The following is a 19,693-nucleotide window of genomic DNA, read 5'->3' on the forward strand; positions in this document are numbered from 1 at the left end:
AGAGAGAGAGAGAGAGAGAGAGAGAGAGAGAGAGAGAGAGAGAGAGAGAGAGAGAGAGAGAGAGAGAGAGAGAGAGAGAGAGAGAGAGGAGAAAGAGAGAGAGAGAGAGAGAGAGAAGTTCTTACTACACTCCGGGGTCTCATCGGAGCCGTCTCCACAGTCATCATCACGGTCACAAGCGAACCGCTGTGGGATGCAGACCTGATTACGACACTGGAACATTCTCTCCATGCACGTGTTGTTGGGGGCTGTGATAAGAAATATGCGGAGGGAGGGCCAATTTGTTAATGAAATACCTGAGATATTTTCACACCATACACCCCTCTCAAAAAGGATCTGAACTTGTATAGGAATGTGGACATTATTAACAGGGTATACTATATACACAAAAGTAGGTGGACACCCCTTCAAATTAGTGGATTTGGCTACTTCATCCACACCCGTTGCTGACAGGCGTATAAAATCGAGCACACAGCCATGCAATCTCAATAGGGAAACATTCGCAGCAGAATGGCCTTACTGAAGAGCACAGTGACTTTCAATCTGGCACCGTCATAGGATGCCATCTTTCCAACAAGTAAGTTTGTCAGATTTCTGCCTTGCTAGAGCTGCCCCCGGTCAACTGTAAGTGCTGTCATTGTGAAGTGGAAACGTCAAGGAGCAACAACGGCTCAGCCGCAAAATGGTAGCCCGCACAAGCTCACAGAACGGAACCATCGAGTGCTGAAGCTTATAGCGCGTAAAAAGTGTCTGTCCTCAGTTGCAACACTCACTACCGAGTTCCAAACTGCCTCTGGAAGCAACATCACCACAATAACTGTTAGTCGGGAGCTTCATGAAATGGGTTTTCATGGTCGAGCAGCCGCACATAAGCCTAAGATCCCCATGCCCAATGCCAAGCAACGGCTGGAGTGGTGTAAAACTCGCCGCCATTGGCCTCTGGAGCAGTGGAAACGAGTTCTCTGGAGTGATGAATCACCATCTGGCAGTCCAACGGACGAATCTGGGTTTGGCAGATGCCAGGAGAACGATTTGGGGAAGGCCCTTTCCTGTTTCAGCATGACAATGCCCCCGTGCACAAAGCGAGGTCCATACAGAAATGGTTTGTTGAGATCGATGTGGAAGAAATTGACTGGACTGCAGAGAGCCCTGACCTCAACCCCATCGAACACCTTTGGGATGAATTGGAACGCTGACTGCGAGCCAGGCCTAATCACCCAACATCAGTGCCCGACCTCAGTAATGCTCTTGTGGCTGAATGGAAGCAAGTCCCTTCAGCAATGTTCCAACATCTAGTGGAAAGCCTTCCCAGAAGAGTGGAGAGCTGTTAGAGCAGCAAATGGGGGACCAACTCCATATTAATGCCCATAATTCTGGAATGAGATGTTCAACGAGCAGGTGTCCACATACTTTTGGCAATGTAGTGTATGTGTCAGTGGGAAATATTGTTTTACAGTACTGCAGGGGATGGAGGGCCGATTATTTTTATATATTTTTCTTATAACAGAAACGTATCGAGTCATTTCTGCTTTACAATGGGGATTCTGAACACACAATGACAAATGTAATGAGACATTTTTGCTTTATAAATGGGACTGAGTCTGACTGCTATGATTGTTTTCTGTTTGGTTTCTGTCTGGAGGCCTTCAGAGGACAATACCTTATGACAGACACATATTGAGACATTTGTGCTTTACAAAGGGGATTCTGAGTGACTAAAATATGACTGTGCGCTTTCGGGTTCGGAGGCCTTCAGAGGACAATGCACTATGACAAACATGTATCGAGACATTTGAGCTTCAGAAAAAGGGTCTCGGAATACACTGTCAGACACATATTGAGATATTTGTGCTTTAAAAAAGGGACTGAGTGACTACACTATGACTGTGTGCTTTCTGTCCAGAGGCCTTCAGAGGACAATGCACTATGACAAACATGTATTGAGACATTTCTGCTTTACAAAAGGGACTTGGACTAGACTGTTAGACACATATCATTATTATTATCATTATAATATGTGCTTTAGAAAAGGGAGTGACTACACTATGACTGTGATTTCTGTTGGAGAACTTCAGAACAATATTATTACCACAGCCAGCAGCAGAGAGCTCATCACTCCCATCTGGACAGTCCCTCTCCCCATCACAAAGCCAGTGTTTGGGGACGCAGGCGTACGACTCTGGGCAACTAAACAACCCTGGGCCACAGGTAGCCATACCTGGATATGTACAATAGGAGTCGTGGTCAAAATATTATTTTACCGAACTGAAGAATCTTTAGCCTGAGTGGCAGTCTGTTTTAGCTCGCTTACCAACTCCTTGAGGAATTGTCACGCCAAACATGTTTGGTATGATAATGAGTGACAAGGATTTGGCAAAGACAGCAGAAACAGACTGACAGTCAGGCTACAAAATCTGCACAATTACAGTAATAGAAATATAGATGTTTACAATACTTTCTGAGGTCTGTGCAAATATGACTGAAAAACAGGAAATCCATATCGCTGTTTGTAGCAAATTGCTCATCCATATATCTCCACCAAGGATGTATCTCATAAAATGTAAAATATCTTAAATTAATCTTTCCCTGTCTCTTTTTTTGTTGTTGTACTTTTTATGCCTTTTTCTCCCCAATTTTGTGATATCCAACGAGAATTTATCTCATAAAATGTCAAATTAATCTCTCCCTGTCCCCTTTTTTTGGGTACTTTTTACCCCTTTTTTGCAATATAATTGGTAGTTACAGTCTTGTCCCATCGTTGCAACTCCCATACGGACTCTGGAGAGAGATGAAGGTCGAGAGCCATGTGTCCTCCGAAACATGACCTCGCCAAGCTGCACTGCGTCTTGACACACTACCCACTTAACCCAGAAGCCAGCTGCAACATTGTGTCGGAGGAAACACCGTACAGCTGGCGCCAGGCTGCCACAAGGAGTCGCTAGTGCATGATGGGACAAGGACATCCCAGCCAGCCAAACCTCCCCCTAGCCCGGACGCCGCTGGGCCAATTGTGCGCCGCCTCATGGGTCTCCCGGGCGCGGCCGGCAGCAACACAGCCCGGGATCGAACCCGGATCTGTAGTGACGTCTCAAACACTGCAATGCAGTGCCTTAGACCGCAGCGCGACTCGGGAGGCCCCTTTTCCCTGTCCCTTTGATGCTGATTTATGGCCGTTCTCTACATTTTCTACACACATTTGAGTCAACATAATGTAAATCAATTCAGGCGTGTTTTCTTACCACAGATCTCTGCGCTCTCGTCCAATCCATTGCCACAGTCGTCCTCTCCGTCACAAAGCCACTGCTTGGCGATGCACTTGTTCTTAGAGCAGGCAAACTGGTTCCACAGGCAGGACAAGTCTAGACAGAATGCAATATAACATATTATATGGTATTTCATTGGGACAGGAAGCATGTAAACGTCTTCACAATTAACCATGCCGAGAGCAGTGATAAATGTGTGATTTAGTACGGTAGTGTATGTGTGCAAAGTCCAAATGGGCCCAGGTTTCAACTGTTATAGAGTAATATGACATTGCAGTCAAGGCACATACAAGAAAGAAGGTAGGTCTTTGTGCAGAAGAGGTGAAGGAAATAATATCGCATAGGTAACCAATTTTGAAGCAAATTATTCTAATGCGGCTGGAAAATTATATCACTTTATCAATGTCACCTGTGAAATTAGATACACCAACATGGCAAAACCCTTCTCTCAGTCGTAAGCACTTTCAAAGCAATGCTTGTCTTACAGTCAAACCATGTACAAAGGAGTGCCAAGTGAGGTAAAAAATAATTCAGCCTTAGCAAGCAGAGAGAGAGAGAGAGAGAGAGAGAGAGAGAGAGAGAGAGAGAGAGAGAGAGAGAGAGAGAGAGAAAGAGGGAGAGATAGAGAGAAGGGAGATGAGAGAGGGAGAGACAAAGAAAGAGAGAGAAAGAATTGTCTGTTTATTTGTTTGCATTCCACATCAATTTTATGATGACACTGCGGAGCTGCTTCCTTTGCTCCCTGGGCATTCAGAGAGCAACCATTAGCAATGACTGTGTGGCTGTATGGACAAGGTCAGTGTGAACTAGCCACACAAACAGCGGGCGCCAACAACACTGTGTGTGCATCCAACCGCTACTGGCTGGGACTCGTTCAAATACACAGGCGATGAGCAAATCCACAACAAATATAAATAGGATATTTGCTATTGCTATTCTGTTTGCGTGACGACAGCATCGTCTACTGCTCTGCCCTGAGGAACCAACCGCAGGAGTGAAACATCTCCTTCTGTCAGTATTCCTCAGGAGGGGCTTTGAACAGTGATTTTGGGAGAATTCGACATAGGGGTCAAATCAGGGATGGAAACATTGGGCTCAGCGGGAAACACCCCTTCACTGCTTCCTTTAATGACCCACATGAACGAACCCCCAACACAGGGTTATCTTATCTTCTTATCTGGCCGTATTGACCGAATGTATTGACCAGACACATCAAGGGTTACAGGAGAAAAATGGGAAATTGTTCAACTTAGAAATTCTCCATTATATTTGGACCCTACAACATAATGATCCAATCGCTCCTTTGAACAGAGTCCTTTGAGCGATTGAGACTCTCTCTCTCTCATCAGTGTCAGTGGATACAAATCAGCGCAATGTGCTTGCGAAAATAAATGTCATGTGAATAAATGTTATAGAAATATGTCTATCACACCACACTGGAATTCATCTGCTCCGTCTTCACAGTCTTTCACTCCGTCACACAGCCAGACAGTGTGGATGCAGTTTCCACTGGGGCAAGCAAAATGGCCCTCCTCACATCTCTTTCTGAGGGAAGGAGCTGGGGAGAAACCAGAAGCCAAGGTACATTCAGAACAATAAACTACGAGGCCGACTCATTTTCAAAATATCTTAAAATGCATCCCACTAGGCCTGGTGTCTGTCTGGTACACGGCCACATCGACAGTAGCCGATAGAACTGGCGGAACAGAAGAGGAAAAAGGAAGGATAAAAACATACTCTGGCAGTTGGTTTCATCTGCATAATCCCCACAGTCGTTGGCTCCATCACACATCCAGGAGGGGTGGACACAGAGGGAGGTAGAGTTGCAGCTGACGAACACTGTCTCCTTCACCCCCAGCATGTAGTAACCCAAGCAGCCCGTGTTGCCTAAAGGAAGTGGGCATTCGACCGGCATATCCAAAGCCTAAGGTTAGCGATTGATATTCCCGGCTATACATCGTCTTATCTATAATGGTGTAGTGCCCTGATATTAATAACAACTACAAAAAAATCACTTGAAATTCCAGGGAGCGGATCTTCCTTATTCTCTTTTCTCTAACATTAATGACACACATGACCAGGCTAGCCTACAGACCTGCTACGTGGGAAAGGTAATGTTGTCGCACCGCAGAAAGATACAGTGTAGCGCCTTAACAAAGATAGTGGTTCGCCTGAACAAAGATAGTGGGTCGCCTGAACAAAGATACGGCACGGCGCTTTAACAAAGGCTTATCTTACTGCAGTTCTTCTCATCTGAGGCGTCGGGACAGTCGATGAGCTGATTGCAGCGGGCCGAGGCCGGGATACAAACCCCGTTCAGACAACGCCAGTCTGAGGGAGAGCATGTGGAATCTGGAGAGAAAATACAGAGCCGAAAAGAAAGGGGGGGGTTGAAATATGTTGTATTTGAAATCCCATCTCTTTGGTTCATCGTCAGGTGGACTAGAAGGAGGTACTGGAAAGAATAGACCATATTATCCCTGCTTGGAGAAATGTTCCTCTATGAAATCTAACAGGAGAGACAAGGAGTTCACCCCAAAGCTATTCATTTGTTTATACAGTAGTAATGTAGTACAGATTATGTTGTCTGTCAGACTGGGCATGTACATTCATCAGATTCTTATTACTCACGGTTACAATAAACCTCGTCGGAATTATCTCCACAGTCGTTGACCCCGTCACAAACCCGCCTATTGGCCACACAGCGCTGGTTATAGCAGCTCTTGAAGCCCCGTCTACAGGTTCTGTTATCTGCAAGAGAGGAAGAGGAGTAAAAGAGGGAGAGGGAGAAAAACGAAAGAGATTACAAAAAAAAGACACTTTAGGAAGAGATTCGACCAAAGGGATTACATGACATCCACTTTAATACCGTTCCTCTTCTCCTTCGTGGGTTTCGGGAAGTGAGCGAGTCTGAACTCATTCTACTGGACAAGAACCCGGCGGGGCTTGGTAGGGATTTTCATCTGAGCACTGGTGAACTAGTACAGTAACACATGTTTGGTGTTTACTTACCGCAGTATTGCATTTTCTCATCCGACTTGTCTTTGCAGTGTGCTATTCCGTCACACGTCAGCTGATAGTCGATACACTCCCCGTTCCCACACTCAAACTCAATGTGGATGTTACAGGAGGAGTTCTCAGCTGCAAAAAGAAGAGAGAATCAATATTTTTCTGATTGATTCCTCATCCAAAACAGATGGGTCTGCTTTCTGCTATATCCATCCCAGACAGACTCCAACAAACATGCTTCTTCATTGCCCCTCACATGGCTTCATCTGACAGTAGCACTGTCCGATGCCTATTGTCTATTAGCAAGACGTTCACATGGTCCTTTGAGCCGGATGCTGTTTCCCAATGAATTAGAGGGGGGAAATGACAAGGTACTAGACTTACATACACATCTGTTATCTTCCAGTAGTAGTCTCTCTCCTCTGCAGCTACAGTTGACTGTGCCGTGAGGGGTCAGAAGACAAAGGTCATGACATCCACCGTTCAGCACTGTGCAAGGGGACAGTTCACCTGGGAAAACAGAGCATTATGGGTACTGTAGTACATCATCTTACAGAAAACACACATCAACCTCCAGATGCCATGCTTTACTTCCTACTTGCAGTGCCTCCCATAAAGAGTTTCAGCTTCCAAATATTTGAACTCGAGCACTGAAAACTTTTCAAGGTCAGTGTTGTGGTAGGAAGGTAGACTTCTCTGTTGGGGACCCGCTTTGAACTGTGTTTGGCTCGGACAGTGGTATGGAGAGGTAAGCTATGAACCATGCCATCATGCTGCCCCCTTAGTACCCACATGTCTGCTCATTTCAGTCAGTCAGTCAGTCAGAGAGAGAGAGAGAGAGAGAGAGAGAGAGAGAGAGAGAGAGAGAGAGAGAGAGAGAGAGAGAGAGAGAGAGAGAGAGAGAGAGAGAGAGAGAGAGAGAGAGAGAGAGAGAGAGAGAGAGAGAGAGAGAGAGAGAGAGAGAGAGAGAGAGAGAGAGAGAGAGAGAGAGAGAGAGAGAGAGAGAGAGAGAGAGAGAGAGAGAGAGAGAGAGAGAGAGAGAGAGAGAGAGAGAGAGAGCTCAGATGGTACAGATTCAGCTGAAGCACTGTGCCAAGCTTGGGTTCTGGTGAAGCACAGGCCAGGCAACATGTGGTAGCCTGCGGCACTGGAGGTTGGGATTTTTGGAGTTGTTTATTCAATAATGTAATAATTTTCATGCCAAATGGTCAAACTCAGCTACACAGGGTTGTAAACCACATGCAAACCATCACAGGCTGCGATGTATAGAAGACTCCCATGTTGACAAGTGAGTTTTGCTTTGATGTAATGTATAGGATTCACTTACAATTGTTGGTATTGTTGGAAACTGCAACAATACCCATTGGCTGGTTGGGGATGTCGGCTCTGAGGACCTTGATGTCGCCACCTGTGTACTTATTGGAGCGTACCACCGCCCTCCGTACCCAATCAGACCAGAACAGGAAGTTCCCATAGATAGCCAGGCCAAAGAAGGTTCCTGGACCTGACTTCACAATCACCTACAGAATGAACGGAATAAGAAAATGGTGTCAAATTGGTTTTATGCTCATGTTTTAGTCATTAGTTTAGTCATAATTTTGGTTGAAATACATCAACGGAACCTTGGACGTCACATACTCAAGCATGAGAAGAGGTATGAGAGCTGGAATCATTTCCAAATCTGATGGTACACTCTTAGAAAAAAGGTTTCCAAAAGGGTTCTTCAACTGTCCCCATAGGATAACCCTTTTTGGTTCCAGGTAGAACTCGTTCTGGTTCCAGGTAGAACCCTCTGTACAAATGGTTCTTCACGGAACCCAAAAGGGTTCTACCTGGAACCAAAAGGGTTCTTACAAGCAACCACAAAGGGTTCTTCATGGGGTTTTCCTATGGGGACAGCCAAAGAACATTTTAAGGTTCTATAGCATCATTTTTTCTAAGGTTGTACAAGATATGACTTAACCATTCTATTCCGAACAACATACAGTATATATGTATACAGTATATCTATTTTGTTTCTTCTCCTTACATATCTGTGTGAGCCATCATATTCACATCGTTCAATCTTTCCCAGGCTGCCATCGGAGAAGAAGAGTTTCTCGGCGGTGTGGTCGATGGTGAGTCCATTAGGTGTGAGGATGTCCGTGGTGATGACACTCTGGATGTTGTTTCCTGACAGGGTGGACCTCATAATGCTGGGGCGCAGTTCATTCCAGTTCGTCCAGAACATCAGGCTGCGTCAGCAGCGAAAACAAAAACACCAGTGAGACTTTCACCGAAGCAAACGGGTGGGATGCACCTCCGTTCAATATATTGCAAACATCCATCAAGCATCAGAGTCTGCACTGCGTGATCATTTCCATAAAAATAAAAAAACAACAACATGTTTCCAGGAAAACGCAAACAGGCTTTTTCTATCTCGATTTTCTAAAGATATAAACGTGTTTCGATCCTCACATTCTAAAGCAAAATAATTGACACATTTTTAAGACTGCCTCGTGTTCTTGTGAAAGAAAACAGGGTATAAAAGGGAGGCAAAGAAAACATAAAAGAACCGTAAGACATTATGATCAGTAACAAATGATGATAAAACACTTCTGACACTCCCCCAGAGCAGTTATAAAACTCATTCCCCTGATAGCAGAAGTTTTCAATAGATTTGCTAACTGAATACATAACACAACCCATATACCCAAGTGAGCATCTACTGAAGGCCAATAAGGGTATGTAAGTGTGTATAAGACAATAGGAGCAAGGAAGTTTTAACACCTACTTCTGACACTCCTCCAGAGCCAGATTATGTGGGTGGTCGTCCTCTGCCAGTGTCACCACAGCCTCTCTGGTGAAGGCCCCGGGGAGGCTCTGGTTCAGGCTGTGCCTGCTGACAGTGGCTGTGGTGGAGCTGGTCCAATAAAGTGAGTCCCAGGCTCCATGGTATGCTAGGCCCTCCACTGACCCCACATCTACACAGGAACAATAACACTGATATAATGAAGCAATAAGGCATGGGGGTGTGTGGTATATGGCCAATATATCACGGCTAAGAGCTGTTCTTAGGCACGACGCAACACAGAGTAAGCCGTGGTTAGCCATGGTATATTGGCCAAATACCAAAACACTGAGGTGTCTTATTGCTATTATAAACTGGTTACCAACAAAATCAAAACAGTTCAAAGTATTTTTTTGTCATACCTGTGGTGTACGGTCTGATATATCACAGCTTTCAGCAAATCATCATTCAGGGCTCAAACCACCCAGTTTATAACACTGAATATAACATTGACATACACTGAATAACATTATCTGACTTTTGGTTAAGAGCTCAACAAACACACGTGATACTTTCCAATGCAGAGAGTGGATTTGTCTTTTCTTTCATGGTAAAGTAAGAATATTATATATATATATATATACACAGTGGGGGGGGAGTATTTAGTCAGCCAATTGTGCAAGTTCTCCCACTTAAAAAGATGAGAGAGGCCTGTAATTTTCATCATAAGTACACTTCAACTATGACAGACAAAATGAGAAGAAAAAAATCCAGAAAATTACATTGTAGGATTTTTATGAATGTATTTGCAAATTATGGTGGAAAATAAGTATGTATATATACCGTTGAAGTTGGAAGTTTGCATACACATTAGCCAAATACATTTAAACTCAGTTTTTCACAATTCCTGATATTGAATCCTTGTAAACAATTCCCTGTCTTAGGTCAGTTAGGATCACCACTTTATTTTAAGAATGTGAAATGTCAGAATATTGGTAGAGAGAATTATTTATTTAAGCTCTTATTTCTTTTATCACATTTCCAGTGGGTCAGACGTTTACAAATACTCAATTAGTATTTGGTAGCACTGCCTTTAAATTGTTTAACTTGGGTCAAACGTTTCAGGTAACCTTCCACAAGCTTCCCACAATAAGTTGGTTGAATTTTGGGCCATTCCTCCTGACAGAGCTGGTGCTCGCACACGCTTTTTCAGTTCTGAACACAAATCCTTTCTATAGGATTGAGGGAAGGGCTTTGTGATGGCAACTCCAATACCTTGACTTTGTTGTCCTTAAGCCATTTTGCCACAACTTTGGAAGTATGCTTGGGGTCATTGTCCATTTGGAAGACCCATTTGCGACGATGCCTTAACTTTCTGACTGATGTCTTGAGATGTTGCTTCAATATATCCACATAATTTTCTTACCTCATGATGCCATCTATTTTGTGAAGTGCACCAGTCCCTCCTGCAGCAAAGCACCCCCACAACATGATGCTGCCACACCCTTGTTTCACGGTTGGGATGGTGTTCTTCAGCTTGCAAGTCTCCCCCTTTTTCCTCCAAACATAACGATGGTCATTATGGCTAAACAGTTCTATTTTTGTTTCATCAGACCAGAGAACATTTCTCCAAAAAGTAAGATCATTGCCCCATGTGCAGTTGCAAACCGTAGTTTGGCTTTATATGGTGGTTTTGGAGCAGTGGCTTCTTCCTTGCTCAGCGGCCTTTCAGGTTATGTCGATATAGGACTCGTTTTACTGTGCATATAGGTACTTTTGTACCTGTTTCCTCCAGAATCTTCACAAGGTCCTTTGCTGTTGTTCTGGGATTGATTTGATCTTTTCGCACCAAAGCACGTTCATCTCTAGGAGACAGAATGCGTCTCTTTCTTGAGCAATATGACGGCTGTGTGGTCCCATGGTGCTTATACTTGCGTACTATTTTTTTTATACAGATGAACGTGGTACCTTCAGGCATTTGGAAATTGCTCCCAAGGATGAACCAGATTTGTTAAGGTCTACACTTGTTTTTCTGAGGTCTTGGCTGATTTCTTTTGATTTTCCCATGATGTCAAGCAAAGTGGCACTGAGTTTGAAGGTAGGCCTTGAAATACATCCACAGGTACACCTCAAATTGACTCAAATGATGTCAATTAGCCTATCAGAAGCTTCTAAAACCATGACATAATTTTTTGGAATTTTCCAGGCTGTTTAAAGGCACAGTCAACTTAGTGTATGTGAACTTCTGACCCACTGGAATTGTGATACAGTGAATTATAAGTGAAATAATCTGTCTGTAAACAATTATTGGAAAAATTACTTGTGTCATGCACAAAGTAAATATCCTAACCAACTTGCCAAAACTATAGTTTGTTAACAAAAAATGTGTGGGGTGGTTGAAAAATGTGTTTTACTGATACCAACTTAAGTGTATGTAAACTTCCTACTCAACTATCTTTTTATATATATATATATAGAGAGATACAGATATAGAGATATCTGGCACAGGTTGTCTCATGTGGTGGTGTTGTGGAGGTTTCCACATAATGCATTTAGACATGAATGAATGCAGTGTTCAGCTGTACTGGGTAGCGATCAACACTGGTTGGATCTATATGTGGATAATCTTCATCGGGATACACCTGGATATCCAAGTGAATATATTTAATATTTCCCTGTACCGAACAGTAGAGTTTCTTCCAAAAAGATAAATCAATGCCAAACTCTTTTGAATGGAACCTAACGAGCCTAGGCAGGTGTAAAGATGTCCCACTGTGCTAAGAGATGAACAATAGAAGACTGTTCACTGTTTCACATTCAGACAGGACAATTGCACAAACTAGGACATACAAATCAACATTCACTACCAGTAAAAAAAGGAAAAGTAATACAAATAATTGAGAATACAGCCAGTGTACAAGCAGGCAACACCACTGAGGAATCTTTAAACAAGCGAAAAACATCCTATTCTCTTCATCTGCCCAAATGTATTACGAATAAATTCTGCAAATAGGGTAATATCACACACTTGCTTGGACAAGGGATAGGCCTATATGGTTGACAAAAATATTATTTTAGGAGATACTTCATTATCATATTCGTTAATCATTATATGGGAGTAGTGCTGGTGCTTTCTCCATGAGCTGGCCTCCTATAAGGACAACCATTATTGCCTTTCCTCTCCAACAACCAACCCCCCTCTGTGATTTTGATGGATCTTCCTTCCCCGTTCCTGGTCAGTCAGATATATTTGAGCCCAGTCAGCATGGAGCCTAGCCTACTACACAGACGCTACAGGGGCTATGGGGTGACGGGGATCTGCTGTCTATGTGCATTAGGGAACTATACTGCAACACCTCCGAGGCATCTGTGTGTGTGTGAGTGTGTGTGTGTGTGTGTGTGTGTGTGTGTGTGTCTGTGTGTGTGTGTGTGTTCAGCTGATCCCTCCTAAAACACTATATCAGATGGGCATACAGAAGAAATGTCATATCCATCTATTGACATTGATATTCACTATATGTCTATCAGTGGAGGCTCCTCAGAGGAAGAAGGGGAGGACCACCCTACTTTCATAAATTTCATAAAATAAAAAAATTATAAAACATCAAATCAAATCAATTATTTTTTGTCACATACACATGGTTAGCAGATGTTAATGTGAGTGTAACGAAATGCTTGTGCTTCTAGTTCCGACAATGCAGTAATAACCAACGAGTAATGTAACCTAACAATTCCACAACTACTACCCTATACACACAAGTGTAAAGGGATAAAGAATCATTTAACCATTTAAAAAGGTCTACAGTAGCCTCAACAGCACTCTGTAGGGTAGCACCATGGTGTAGCTGGAGGACAGCTAGCTTTTGTCCTCCTCTGGGTACATTGACTTCAATACAAAATCTAGGAGGCTCGTGGTTCTCAACCCCTTCCATAGCCTTACACAGTAATTATAACATCTTCTGGAGGACGTCCTCCAAACTATCAGAGGTCTTGCAGCTTGAACTGACATGTTATCCACCCAATCAAAGGACCCGAGAATGAATCTAGTACTGAAAGCATAAGCTATGACTAGCTAGCACTGCCATGCATAAAATGTGGTGAGTAGATGACTCAAAGAGAGAGAAAGACAGTGAATTTCATAAAATAAAAAATGAAGGAGAAGCAAGAGAGAAAAAAGAGAGTATTTTTTTCACTTTCAGTTTCACTTTTTTAGCTAGCAAATGCAGCTAGATAGTTCAGCCTACTGAAACACCCGGCTCAAACAGAGGGATGTTGTGTTAGCTAGCTGGCTGGCTATGATTTTCCAACACAGCCCTGGAACTCTTCCAAGTTAAGGTAAGCTTTTGGTTTGACAAATTTATTGCCACCGGGGCCCGCCGGTGTAACTGCTTACTGACTGTACACTAACGTTACTGCATGATCGTACAGGTTTACTAACGGATTAGTTCTATTAGCTACTTTAGCTAATATGGTGACATTGATGTAGGTTGTGTGTAGCGGTTTGGCTTGGAAATGTTTTTTCGCCTGGTCACATACAGTTGATGTGTTGTGCATTGAAGTCCACAAGCGAAGGGACAAGGTGAGAGGAGGAGAGCACATAGATGCAAGAAGGAATACAACATGGCTGCTATGAAAGTGAACTGTGTTAACGCGTGATCAGCGGTGAATTCAATTTTCAGATTCTGTTGAAAAACGTTTCTTAAATGGAAGCAAACGGAATTTAATGTATCATTTCTAAAATCATTGCAACTGACATCTCATCTTGCTGTACAACGCCGTCTTTGATAGTTTTGCTACTTCGTTCAGAGACAAAATGAAAGCAATAGAAGTGGCAAAAGATCAGAGTTTCTGTCAGACGTACAAAAGAGGCTTGAGTCGGCCTCTAAGTGTTGACATCAGTGGGACATGAAAGGCAGTCAGATTATGTGGGATCCCCCTGGTTTCATACTACAAGTAACAGTTTGAGCTCTTGTCAATGGAGAGTTGAAGACTTTTGAAATTGGGGGAAAGAAATGTTCACTACTTGAAACAGCAGCTTTACTTGCTCATCAGTCTTCTCTCTCATCTTTCTGAAGGCAGGGAGGAAGCTACAGTATGGTGAAGAAATGAAATAATGAACGCTTTCAATGTGAAAGGAGGTGAGAAGAGAACGCAAGTGCATTCTACAAGGATTTCCACTTCCCCGTTTCTCTTTGCTACAGATGTAGAATCTTAATCACTCTTTGGTTGCTGAGAATTTTCCTGCACAGCAGTGTATTTGAGGTTTTAAAAGGCCTCTACAGTTTGTCATTACCACTTAGAAATTTGAGATTTGATTTGTCCCTACAAAAATTCACATTTCTTGTTGCTGCAAGATTATTTTCCTGCTGTAGCAAATTGACTCAAATTGAGATCCTACATCTGTAGATATGATAAACCAAACATTTTCCAGCTTTCCGAACAGTTAGTAATTAACTTAGTAATTGGATAAATGAGCAGACAAACACTTTATCAAAGTGAACTTACTCTCAACGATCACTCTCCGTCCAGTCCAGTCGTCATTGACAACCTGTATATTCCCAAAGTGAACGTCACTATAGAAAATCCGGTTGGTGACTCCAGAGTTCTGTTGTTGGTGATGAAAGGCCAGCGCTATCACATTCTTGAAGTAGGCAGGGTTCTCATAGGGCCTGAGGGGAGAGTTGAGGTCGCTGTCGTCTGATAGGTGGATGCTCCTCAGGATCGACCTCTCAGAGTAGAGAAGGTAGCCATTGTACTGGTGACAGCTGAGACCGTCTAATCAAACGACAATGATTACGTAATTGAGCCTTTAAAACTGTGATTAATTGAAATAAGAACCATTTGATATGGAAAAAATGTAAAATCGCTACACACTTTACAGTAAAAATAAATACATGTAAGAATAAAAGACAAACAAGAGGCAATAAAAGAGATAGAATCAAAGAAAGAAAAGAGAATCAAAACACAAAAGATTACTGATGACCTTTAGCCAGGTAGCCGTGAGCACAGGAACACGTCCTCCTCCCACTGCCCTGGTGGAAACACAGCTGATGGCAGCCTCCGTTGTTTTGGCCGCACAGGTTGGTTCCTGTAGGGAAGTCAACGACAGGGTCAAAGGTCAGAGATCAAGTCAGGTTCCCCACAGTCTTATTGGCTGTCAATCTGAAATGTATTGTGTTGACCATAAGGAATAAGATTCCATTATGAAGTTGCAGTATCAATGTTAGTCAATATTCAGATATTACGCTTCTGTATTGAGAGGTTGAAATACCTTCACATTAAAATGGGCAATCAGCAGTTGCTGCATCCATTTTTGAACATATTAATAAATGATTTGTACCTTTGATTCTTGAATAATATAACTTAGAAATAAATGCCTCATAAGCTTAGTATAACTGTTGTACCCCAACAGAACCCCAAATATAAGCTTGTTTAACTCCAATGTTGGAAAACAAAGTAAATGTTAACAAAACATGGTTAAACTCCAATTTAAATATCATGGATATCCTTGCATCCATACCTCTGTTTATGCATTTGAGAGTGATTACATTTTTCCAGCCCCATCCTTCAGCTTTTTACTGAAACAGTGGTGGGAAGAACGATGTTATTGTTTCAACTGCTGATTGGCCCTTTAATCTCAGGTCTATTCTAGAACACTTAACAACCACAGGTACTGACAGCCAGGTAAGAACATGAAATAATAAGGAAGTGATAAGGAAGTTGAAACCTCAACCTTTCTCCCGTCCTCGGTTAAAGACTTTGATATCGTTCAAGTTGACTCCCAGACCACTCCTCAAAGTCGTGGCTCCCTCCGTTGGATAACTCTTAACACCTCTGCGAATGGAGCCTCTGGCATGAGCCCTATGCACGCACACACACACACACACACACACACACACACACACACACACACACGCACACGCATTCATACACACACACGCACGCATTCATACACACACACGCACGCACACACGCATTCATACACACACACACGCACGCACACACGCATTCATACACACACACACACACATGCATTCATACACACACACACGCACGCACACACACATTCATACACACACACACACACACACACACACGCATTCATACACACACACGCACACACGCATTCATACACACACACACACACATGCATTCATACACACACACACGCACGCACACACGCATTCACACACACATGCATTCATATACACACACACACGCATTCATACACACACACACGCACGCACACACACATTCATACACGCACACACGCATTCATACACACACACACACACGCACACACGCGCACACACACACTCACAAACACAACCAACAGGAAGAGGAGGGAGCTTGACACCAGGTGACAGGAAGTTCGACACAGGGATAATCAATGGCCCTCGACTAATTAAAACAGAAGAACTCATCTAAATACACTAGACAGAAGCTAAAATATGCTCGACAGCTGGTCTGACAGAAGGTGACGGGACCTAGCTGCCCTTGTGGATGACATTGAGGTAGGTACGCACAATTTAAATAGAGAGAAGGTGTCTTTTCTAAATGCTCTGCCTTTTTCTCTGTCAATTAGATTGGTATTTAAAGTGACCTTGTGGTGCAGGTGGTTAATCCAACAAGGGTAGAGCAGCTGGCGAAGGCTTCTATGGAGCCTGTTTGGAGAGACTGTACTATACTATAACATTTCTGGAAGAATAAATTACCTGTCAGCCCAGTATATGTAAGCCCCATAGACGGCCATTGAAAAGAGATCCACTGCGTTGCTGGCTGAGGATGACAGTACTATCTCCCGGTCCTCTCCGCTCTCAAGGCTGATCCGTTCTATCTTGTTGGCGCGGGCGTCGCACCAATATAATTTATTTTCCTAGAATACAATGTTGAGAAAATAAACTTCAGGTATATGATGGTGGGAAGAGTATCGTTATAAAAAAAGATAACACAAAGCAGAGTGTAATGCCACTTCAGCCAGGAAGATCAGAGGGAGGCTAAAGTGCTGTGTGTGCACTCTGGGGGACAAAAACACCTGGTCCTCCTGCTTGGCTCAGTGGGTAAGAGTGTGGAGCTAGCAACATCAACGCCATGGATTTGATTCCCTCTCGGGTCACAAGTAATACAATGCCTGCACCCACTGATTGCCAATAACTTTGACGCCGGACTTTTTGAGATTATTTCTTTTTGAACTTGTTCAACAAAATCTCTTTTTGCAATTGTATTACTTTGAAATAATCGAATAATAAAATCAAAATAATACCATATAATATAGCTCGGTATTTGTGTTTGATTTATTTCATAGTCTTTTTTGCTAATCTTTAGCAAGGGTGCCAATAACTTTTGGAGATGAATGTTTATAAGCTGTTTTGGATGAAAGCATCTGCTAAATGGCATTCATTATTATATTTTATAAACTGGGTGGTTCGAGCCCTGATCGCTGATTGGCTGACAGCCGTGGTATATCAGACCGTATACCACGGGTATGACAAAAAAATGACTGTTCACTGTTCTAGTTACGTTGGTAAGCAGTTTCTAAAATGCAATAAGGCAGCTCGGGAGGGTTGTGGTATACGGCCAATTTTACTGTACCACGACTATGGGCTGTATCCAGGTACTCGGCGTTGCGCCTCGCCTAAGAACAGCTCGTAGCTGTATATTGGCCATGTACAAAACACCCTCCGGTCTTATTGCTTAAATATACCTCATAGTCTATGGAGATCCCGTTGGGCCATGCTATTCCAGAGTTGACCAGAATAACTTGGTCTGATCCGTCCAGCCGGGCCCGACCGATGCAGGGGCTTTGTCCCCATTCTGTCCAGAACAGAAACCTGGCCAAGAGGACAACAGAAGGGTAAGAAGAGTCCACGGCCACCACCACCAAACAATGCTCATACTTTACAGTCACCTCTTACACTGACAGGAAATGCTTTGGGTTGATCTAACGTGTATTGTTCATAATCGGTAGACCATTTTTCTTTGGGTCTAGTTGCTATAAAGATGTCTTTTTCAAGAGGGAACTGGACCAAATCAGCAGCATCAACACATCAGTATTAGACACACAGGCACATGACGAAAATGACATCAATACAATAAGCAGCACGTCAGTAACAAACATGTACACGGCACAGAGCTTGCAAAGAAATCGCAGGGGCATAACGGTATCGATGCATAATTCAAGGAGGCTGAACTCCATGCTGGTATGGATAGACAGTGGAGTAGACATGTTCAACTCCCTTTCAGAATACTAATAGTGAGGCAAGCAGCTGATCAATGTTCCAACGGTTATGGCATACTAACTGTGAATGCACCAATTATAAATAATGAAAAATAACACGACAGTATGCTCTGGCTCCAATCTCCTCACACAAACTCTAATATCCATAGGGGGCCAGTTGTTGACATATTTCTATATTGGCTTTAATTTAAGCAATCAGCGTGATTGCCACATAAAGTTATCGCTCTCTACACGAGATCTCCGGGTAATGCATGCATACAATGCTATGAATAATAGGGGTTAGAGGGAGACAACATTAATTAGCCCGGCGCAGGTGAGGCACAAGCTGTGACAGTAGACCCACTCAGTGCCAGTAGACTCATCTCTATTCTCCTCAGCTGCTTATCCTGGTTCATTAGCATCTCTCATCAGGGGTGGAATCAATAGGAAAGTGCCCTGCAGTCTAAGCTGATGTGGGAAAATGGACCCTTTCTTTCCCTGTTATTAATGATTGAGAAGCTGAACATGTGAGACAGTGTAATCAGTTATGAATGCAGAGAGTGGGGAAATACTGTATTTAAACTTTATAGTTTGCTTTGGATGAAGGGTGGAGAGTTTAGATTTTATTGGCTGGTAATTGCTTGATGTTGTATGTACATTCTGTTGTGTTACAGCCTGAATTTAAAATGGATTAAATTGATATTTTTTTGTCACTGATCTACACAACAATACCCCATAACGTCAAAGCGGAATATTCTGTTGTTGAAATGTTTTGAAATTAATGAAAAATGTAAAGCTGAAATATCATGAGTCAATAATAATTCAACCCCTTTGTTATGGCAGACCTAAATAAGTCCACGAGTAAAAATGTGCTTAACGAGTCACGTAAGTTGCATGGACTGATTCTGTGTTCAATAATAGTGGTTAACATGATATTTAATGACTACCCCATCTCTGTACCCTACACATAAAAAGGTCCCTCAATCAAGGAGTGAATTTCAAGCACAAAGACCAGGGAAGTATTTCAATTCCTTGCAAAGAAAGGAATTTGAAGATTTTTTAAACCTTTATTTAACTAGGCAAGTCAGTTAAGAACAAATTATTATTTACAATAATGGCCTAGGAACAGTGGGTTAACTGCCTTGTTCATGTGCAGAATGACAGATTTTCACCCTTTCGTTACTGGACCAATGCTCTAACCACTTGGCTACCTGCCGCCCCTAGATGTAAAAATATAAAGAGGATACGCTGAATTTCCATTTGAGCATGGTAAAGTTATTAATTAGGCTTTGGATGGTGTATCAATACACCCAGTCACTACAAAGAGGAAGGAAACTGCTCAGCGATTTCACCACAAGGCCAATGGTAATTTTAACACAGTTACAGAGTTTGTGATATGAGAAAACTGAGGACGGATCAACAACATTGTAGTTA

At 42.8% G+C, this 19,693-nt stretch overlaps 1 protein-coding gene across 1 annotated transcript in view; it reads right to left on the bottom strand.

Moving 5' to 3' along the window:
- LOC112255187 (low-density lipoprotein receptor-related protein 1B) overlaps window positions 1–19,693 on the bottom strand; it is a 112,025-nt gene that overhangs the window by 67,072 nt on the left and 25,260 nt on the right. The window contains exons 22-38 of the mRNA XM_042324997.1: window positions 17,747–17,873; window positions 16,758–16,918; window positions 15,776–15,903; window positions 15,026–15,130; window positions 14,548–14,817; window positions 9,046–9,235; window positions 8,302–8,506; window positions 7,600–7,792; window positions 6,657–6,782; window positions 6,276–6,404; window positions 5,895–6,014; window positions 5,502–5,615; window positions 5,001–5,150; window positions 4,696–4,821; window positions 3,240–3,359; window positions 2,090–2,218; window positions 126–248 (exon numbers count right to left, since the gene is read on the bottom strand). Of these exons, the coding sequence (XP_042180931.1) occupies window positions 126–248; window positions 2,090–2,218; window positions 3,240–3,359; window positions 4,696–4,821; window positions 5,001–5,150; window positions 5,502–5,615; window positions 5,895–6,014; window positions 6,276–6,404; window positions 6,657–6,782; window positions 7,600–7,792; window positions 8,302–8,506; window positions 9,046–9,235; window positions 14,548–14,817; window positions 15,026–15,130; window positions 15,776–15,903; window positions 16,758–16,918; window positions 17,747–17,873 (2,516 nt within the window). The remainder of the gene's footprint in view (window positions 1–125; window positions 249–2,089; window positions 2,219–3,239; window positions 3,360–4,695; window positions 4,822–5,000; window positions 5,151–5,501; window positions 5,616–5,894; window positions 6,015–6,275; window positions 6,405–6,656; window positions 6,783–7,599; window positions 7,793–8,301; window positions 8,507–9,045; window positions 9,236–14,547; window positions 14,818–15,025; window positions 15,131–15,775; window positions 15,904–16,757; window positions 16,919–17,746; window positions 17,874–19,693) is intronic.

Source organism: Oncorhynchus tshawytscha, linkage group LG07, assembly GCF_018296145.1.
Source record: "Oncorhynchus tshawytscha isolate Ot180627B linkage group LG07, Otsh_v2.0, whole genome shotgun sequence".
NCBI classification, from domain to species: Eukaryota; Metazoa; Chordata; class Actinopteri; order Salmoniformes; family Salmonidae; genus Oncorhynchus; species Oncorhynchus tshawytscha.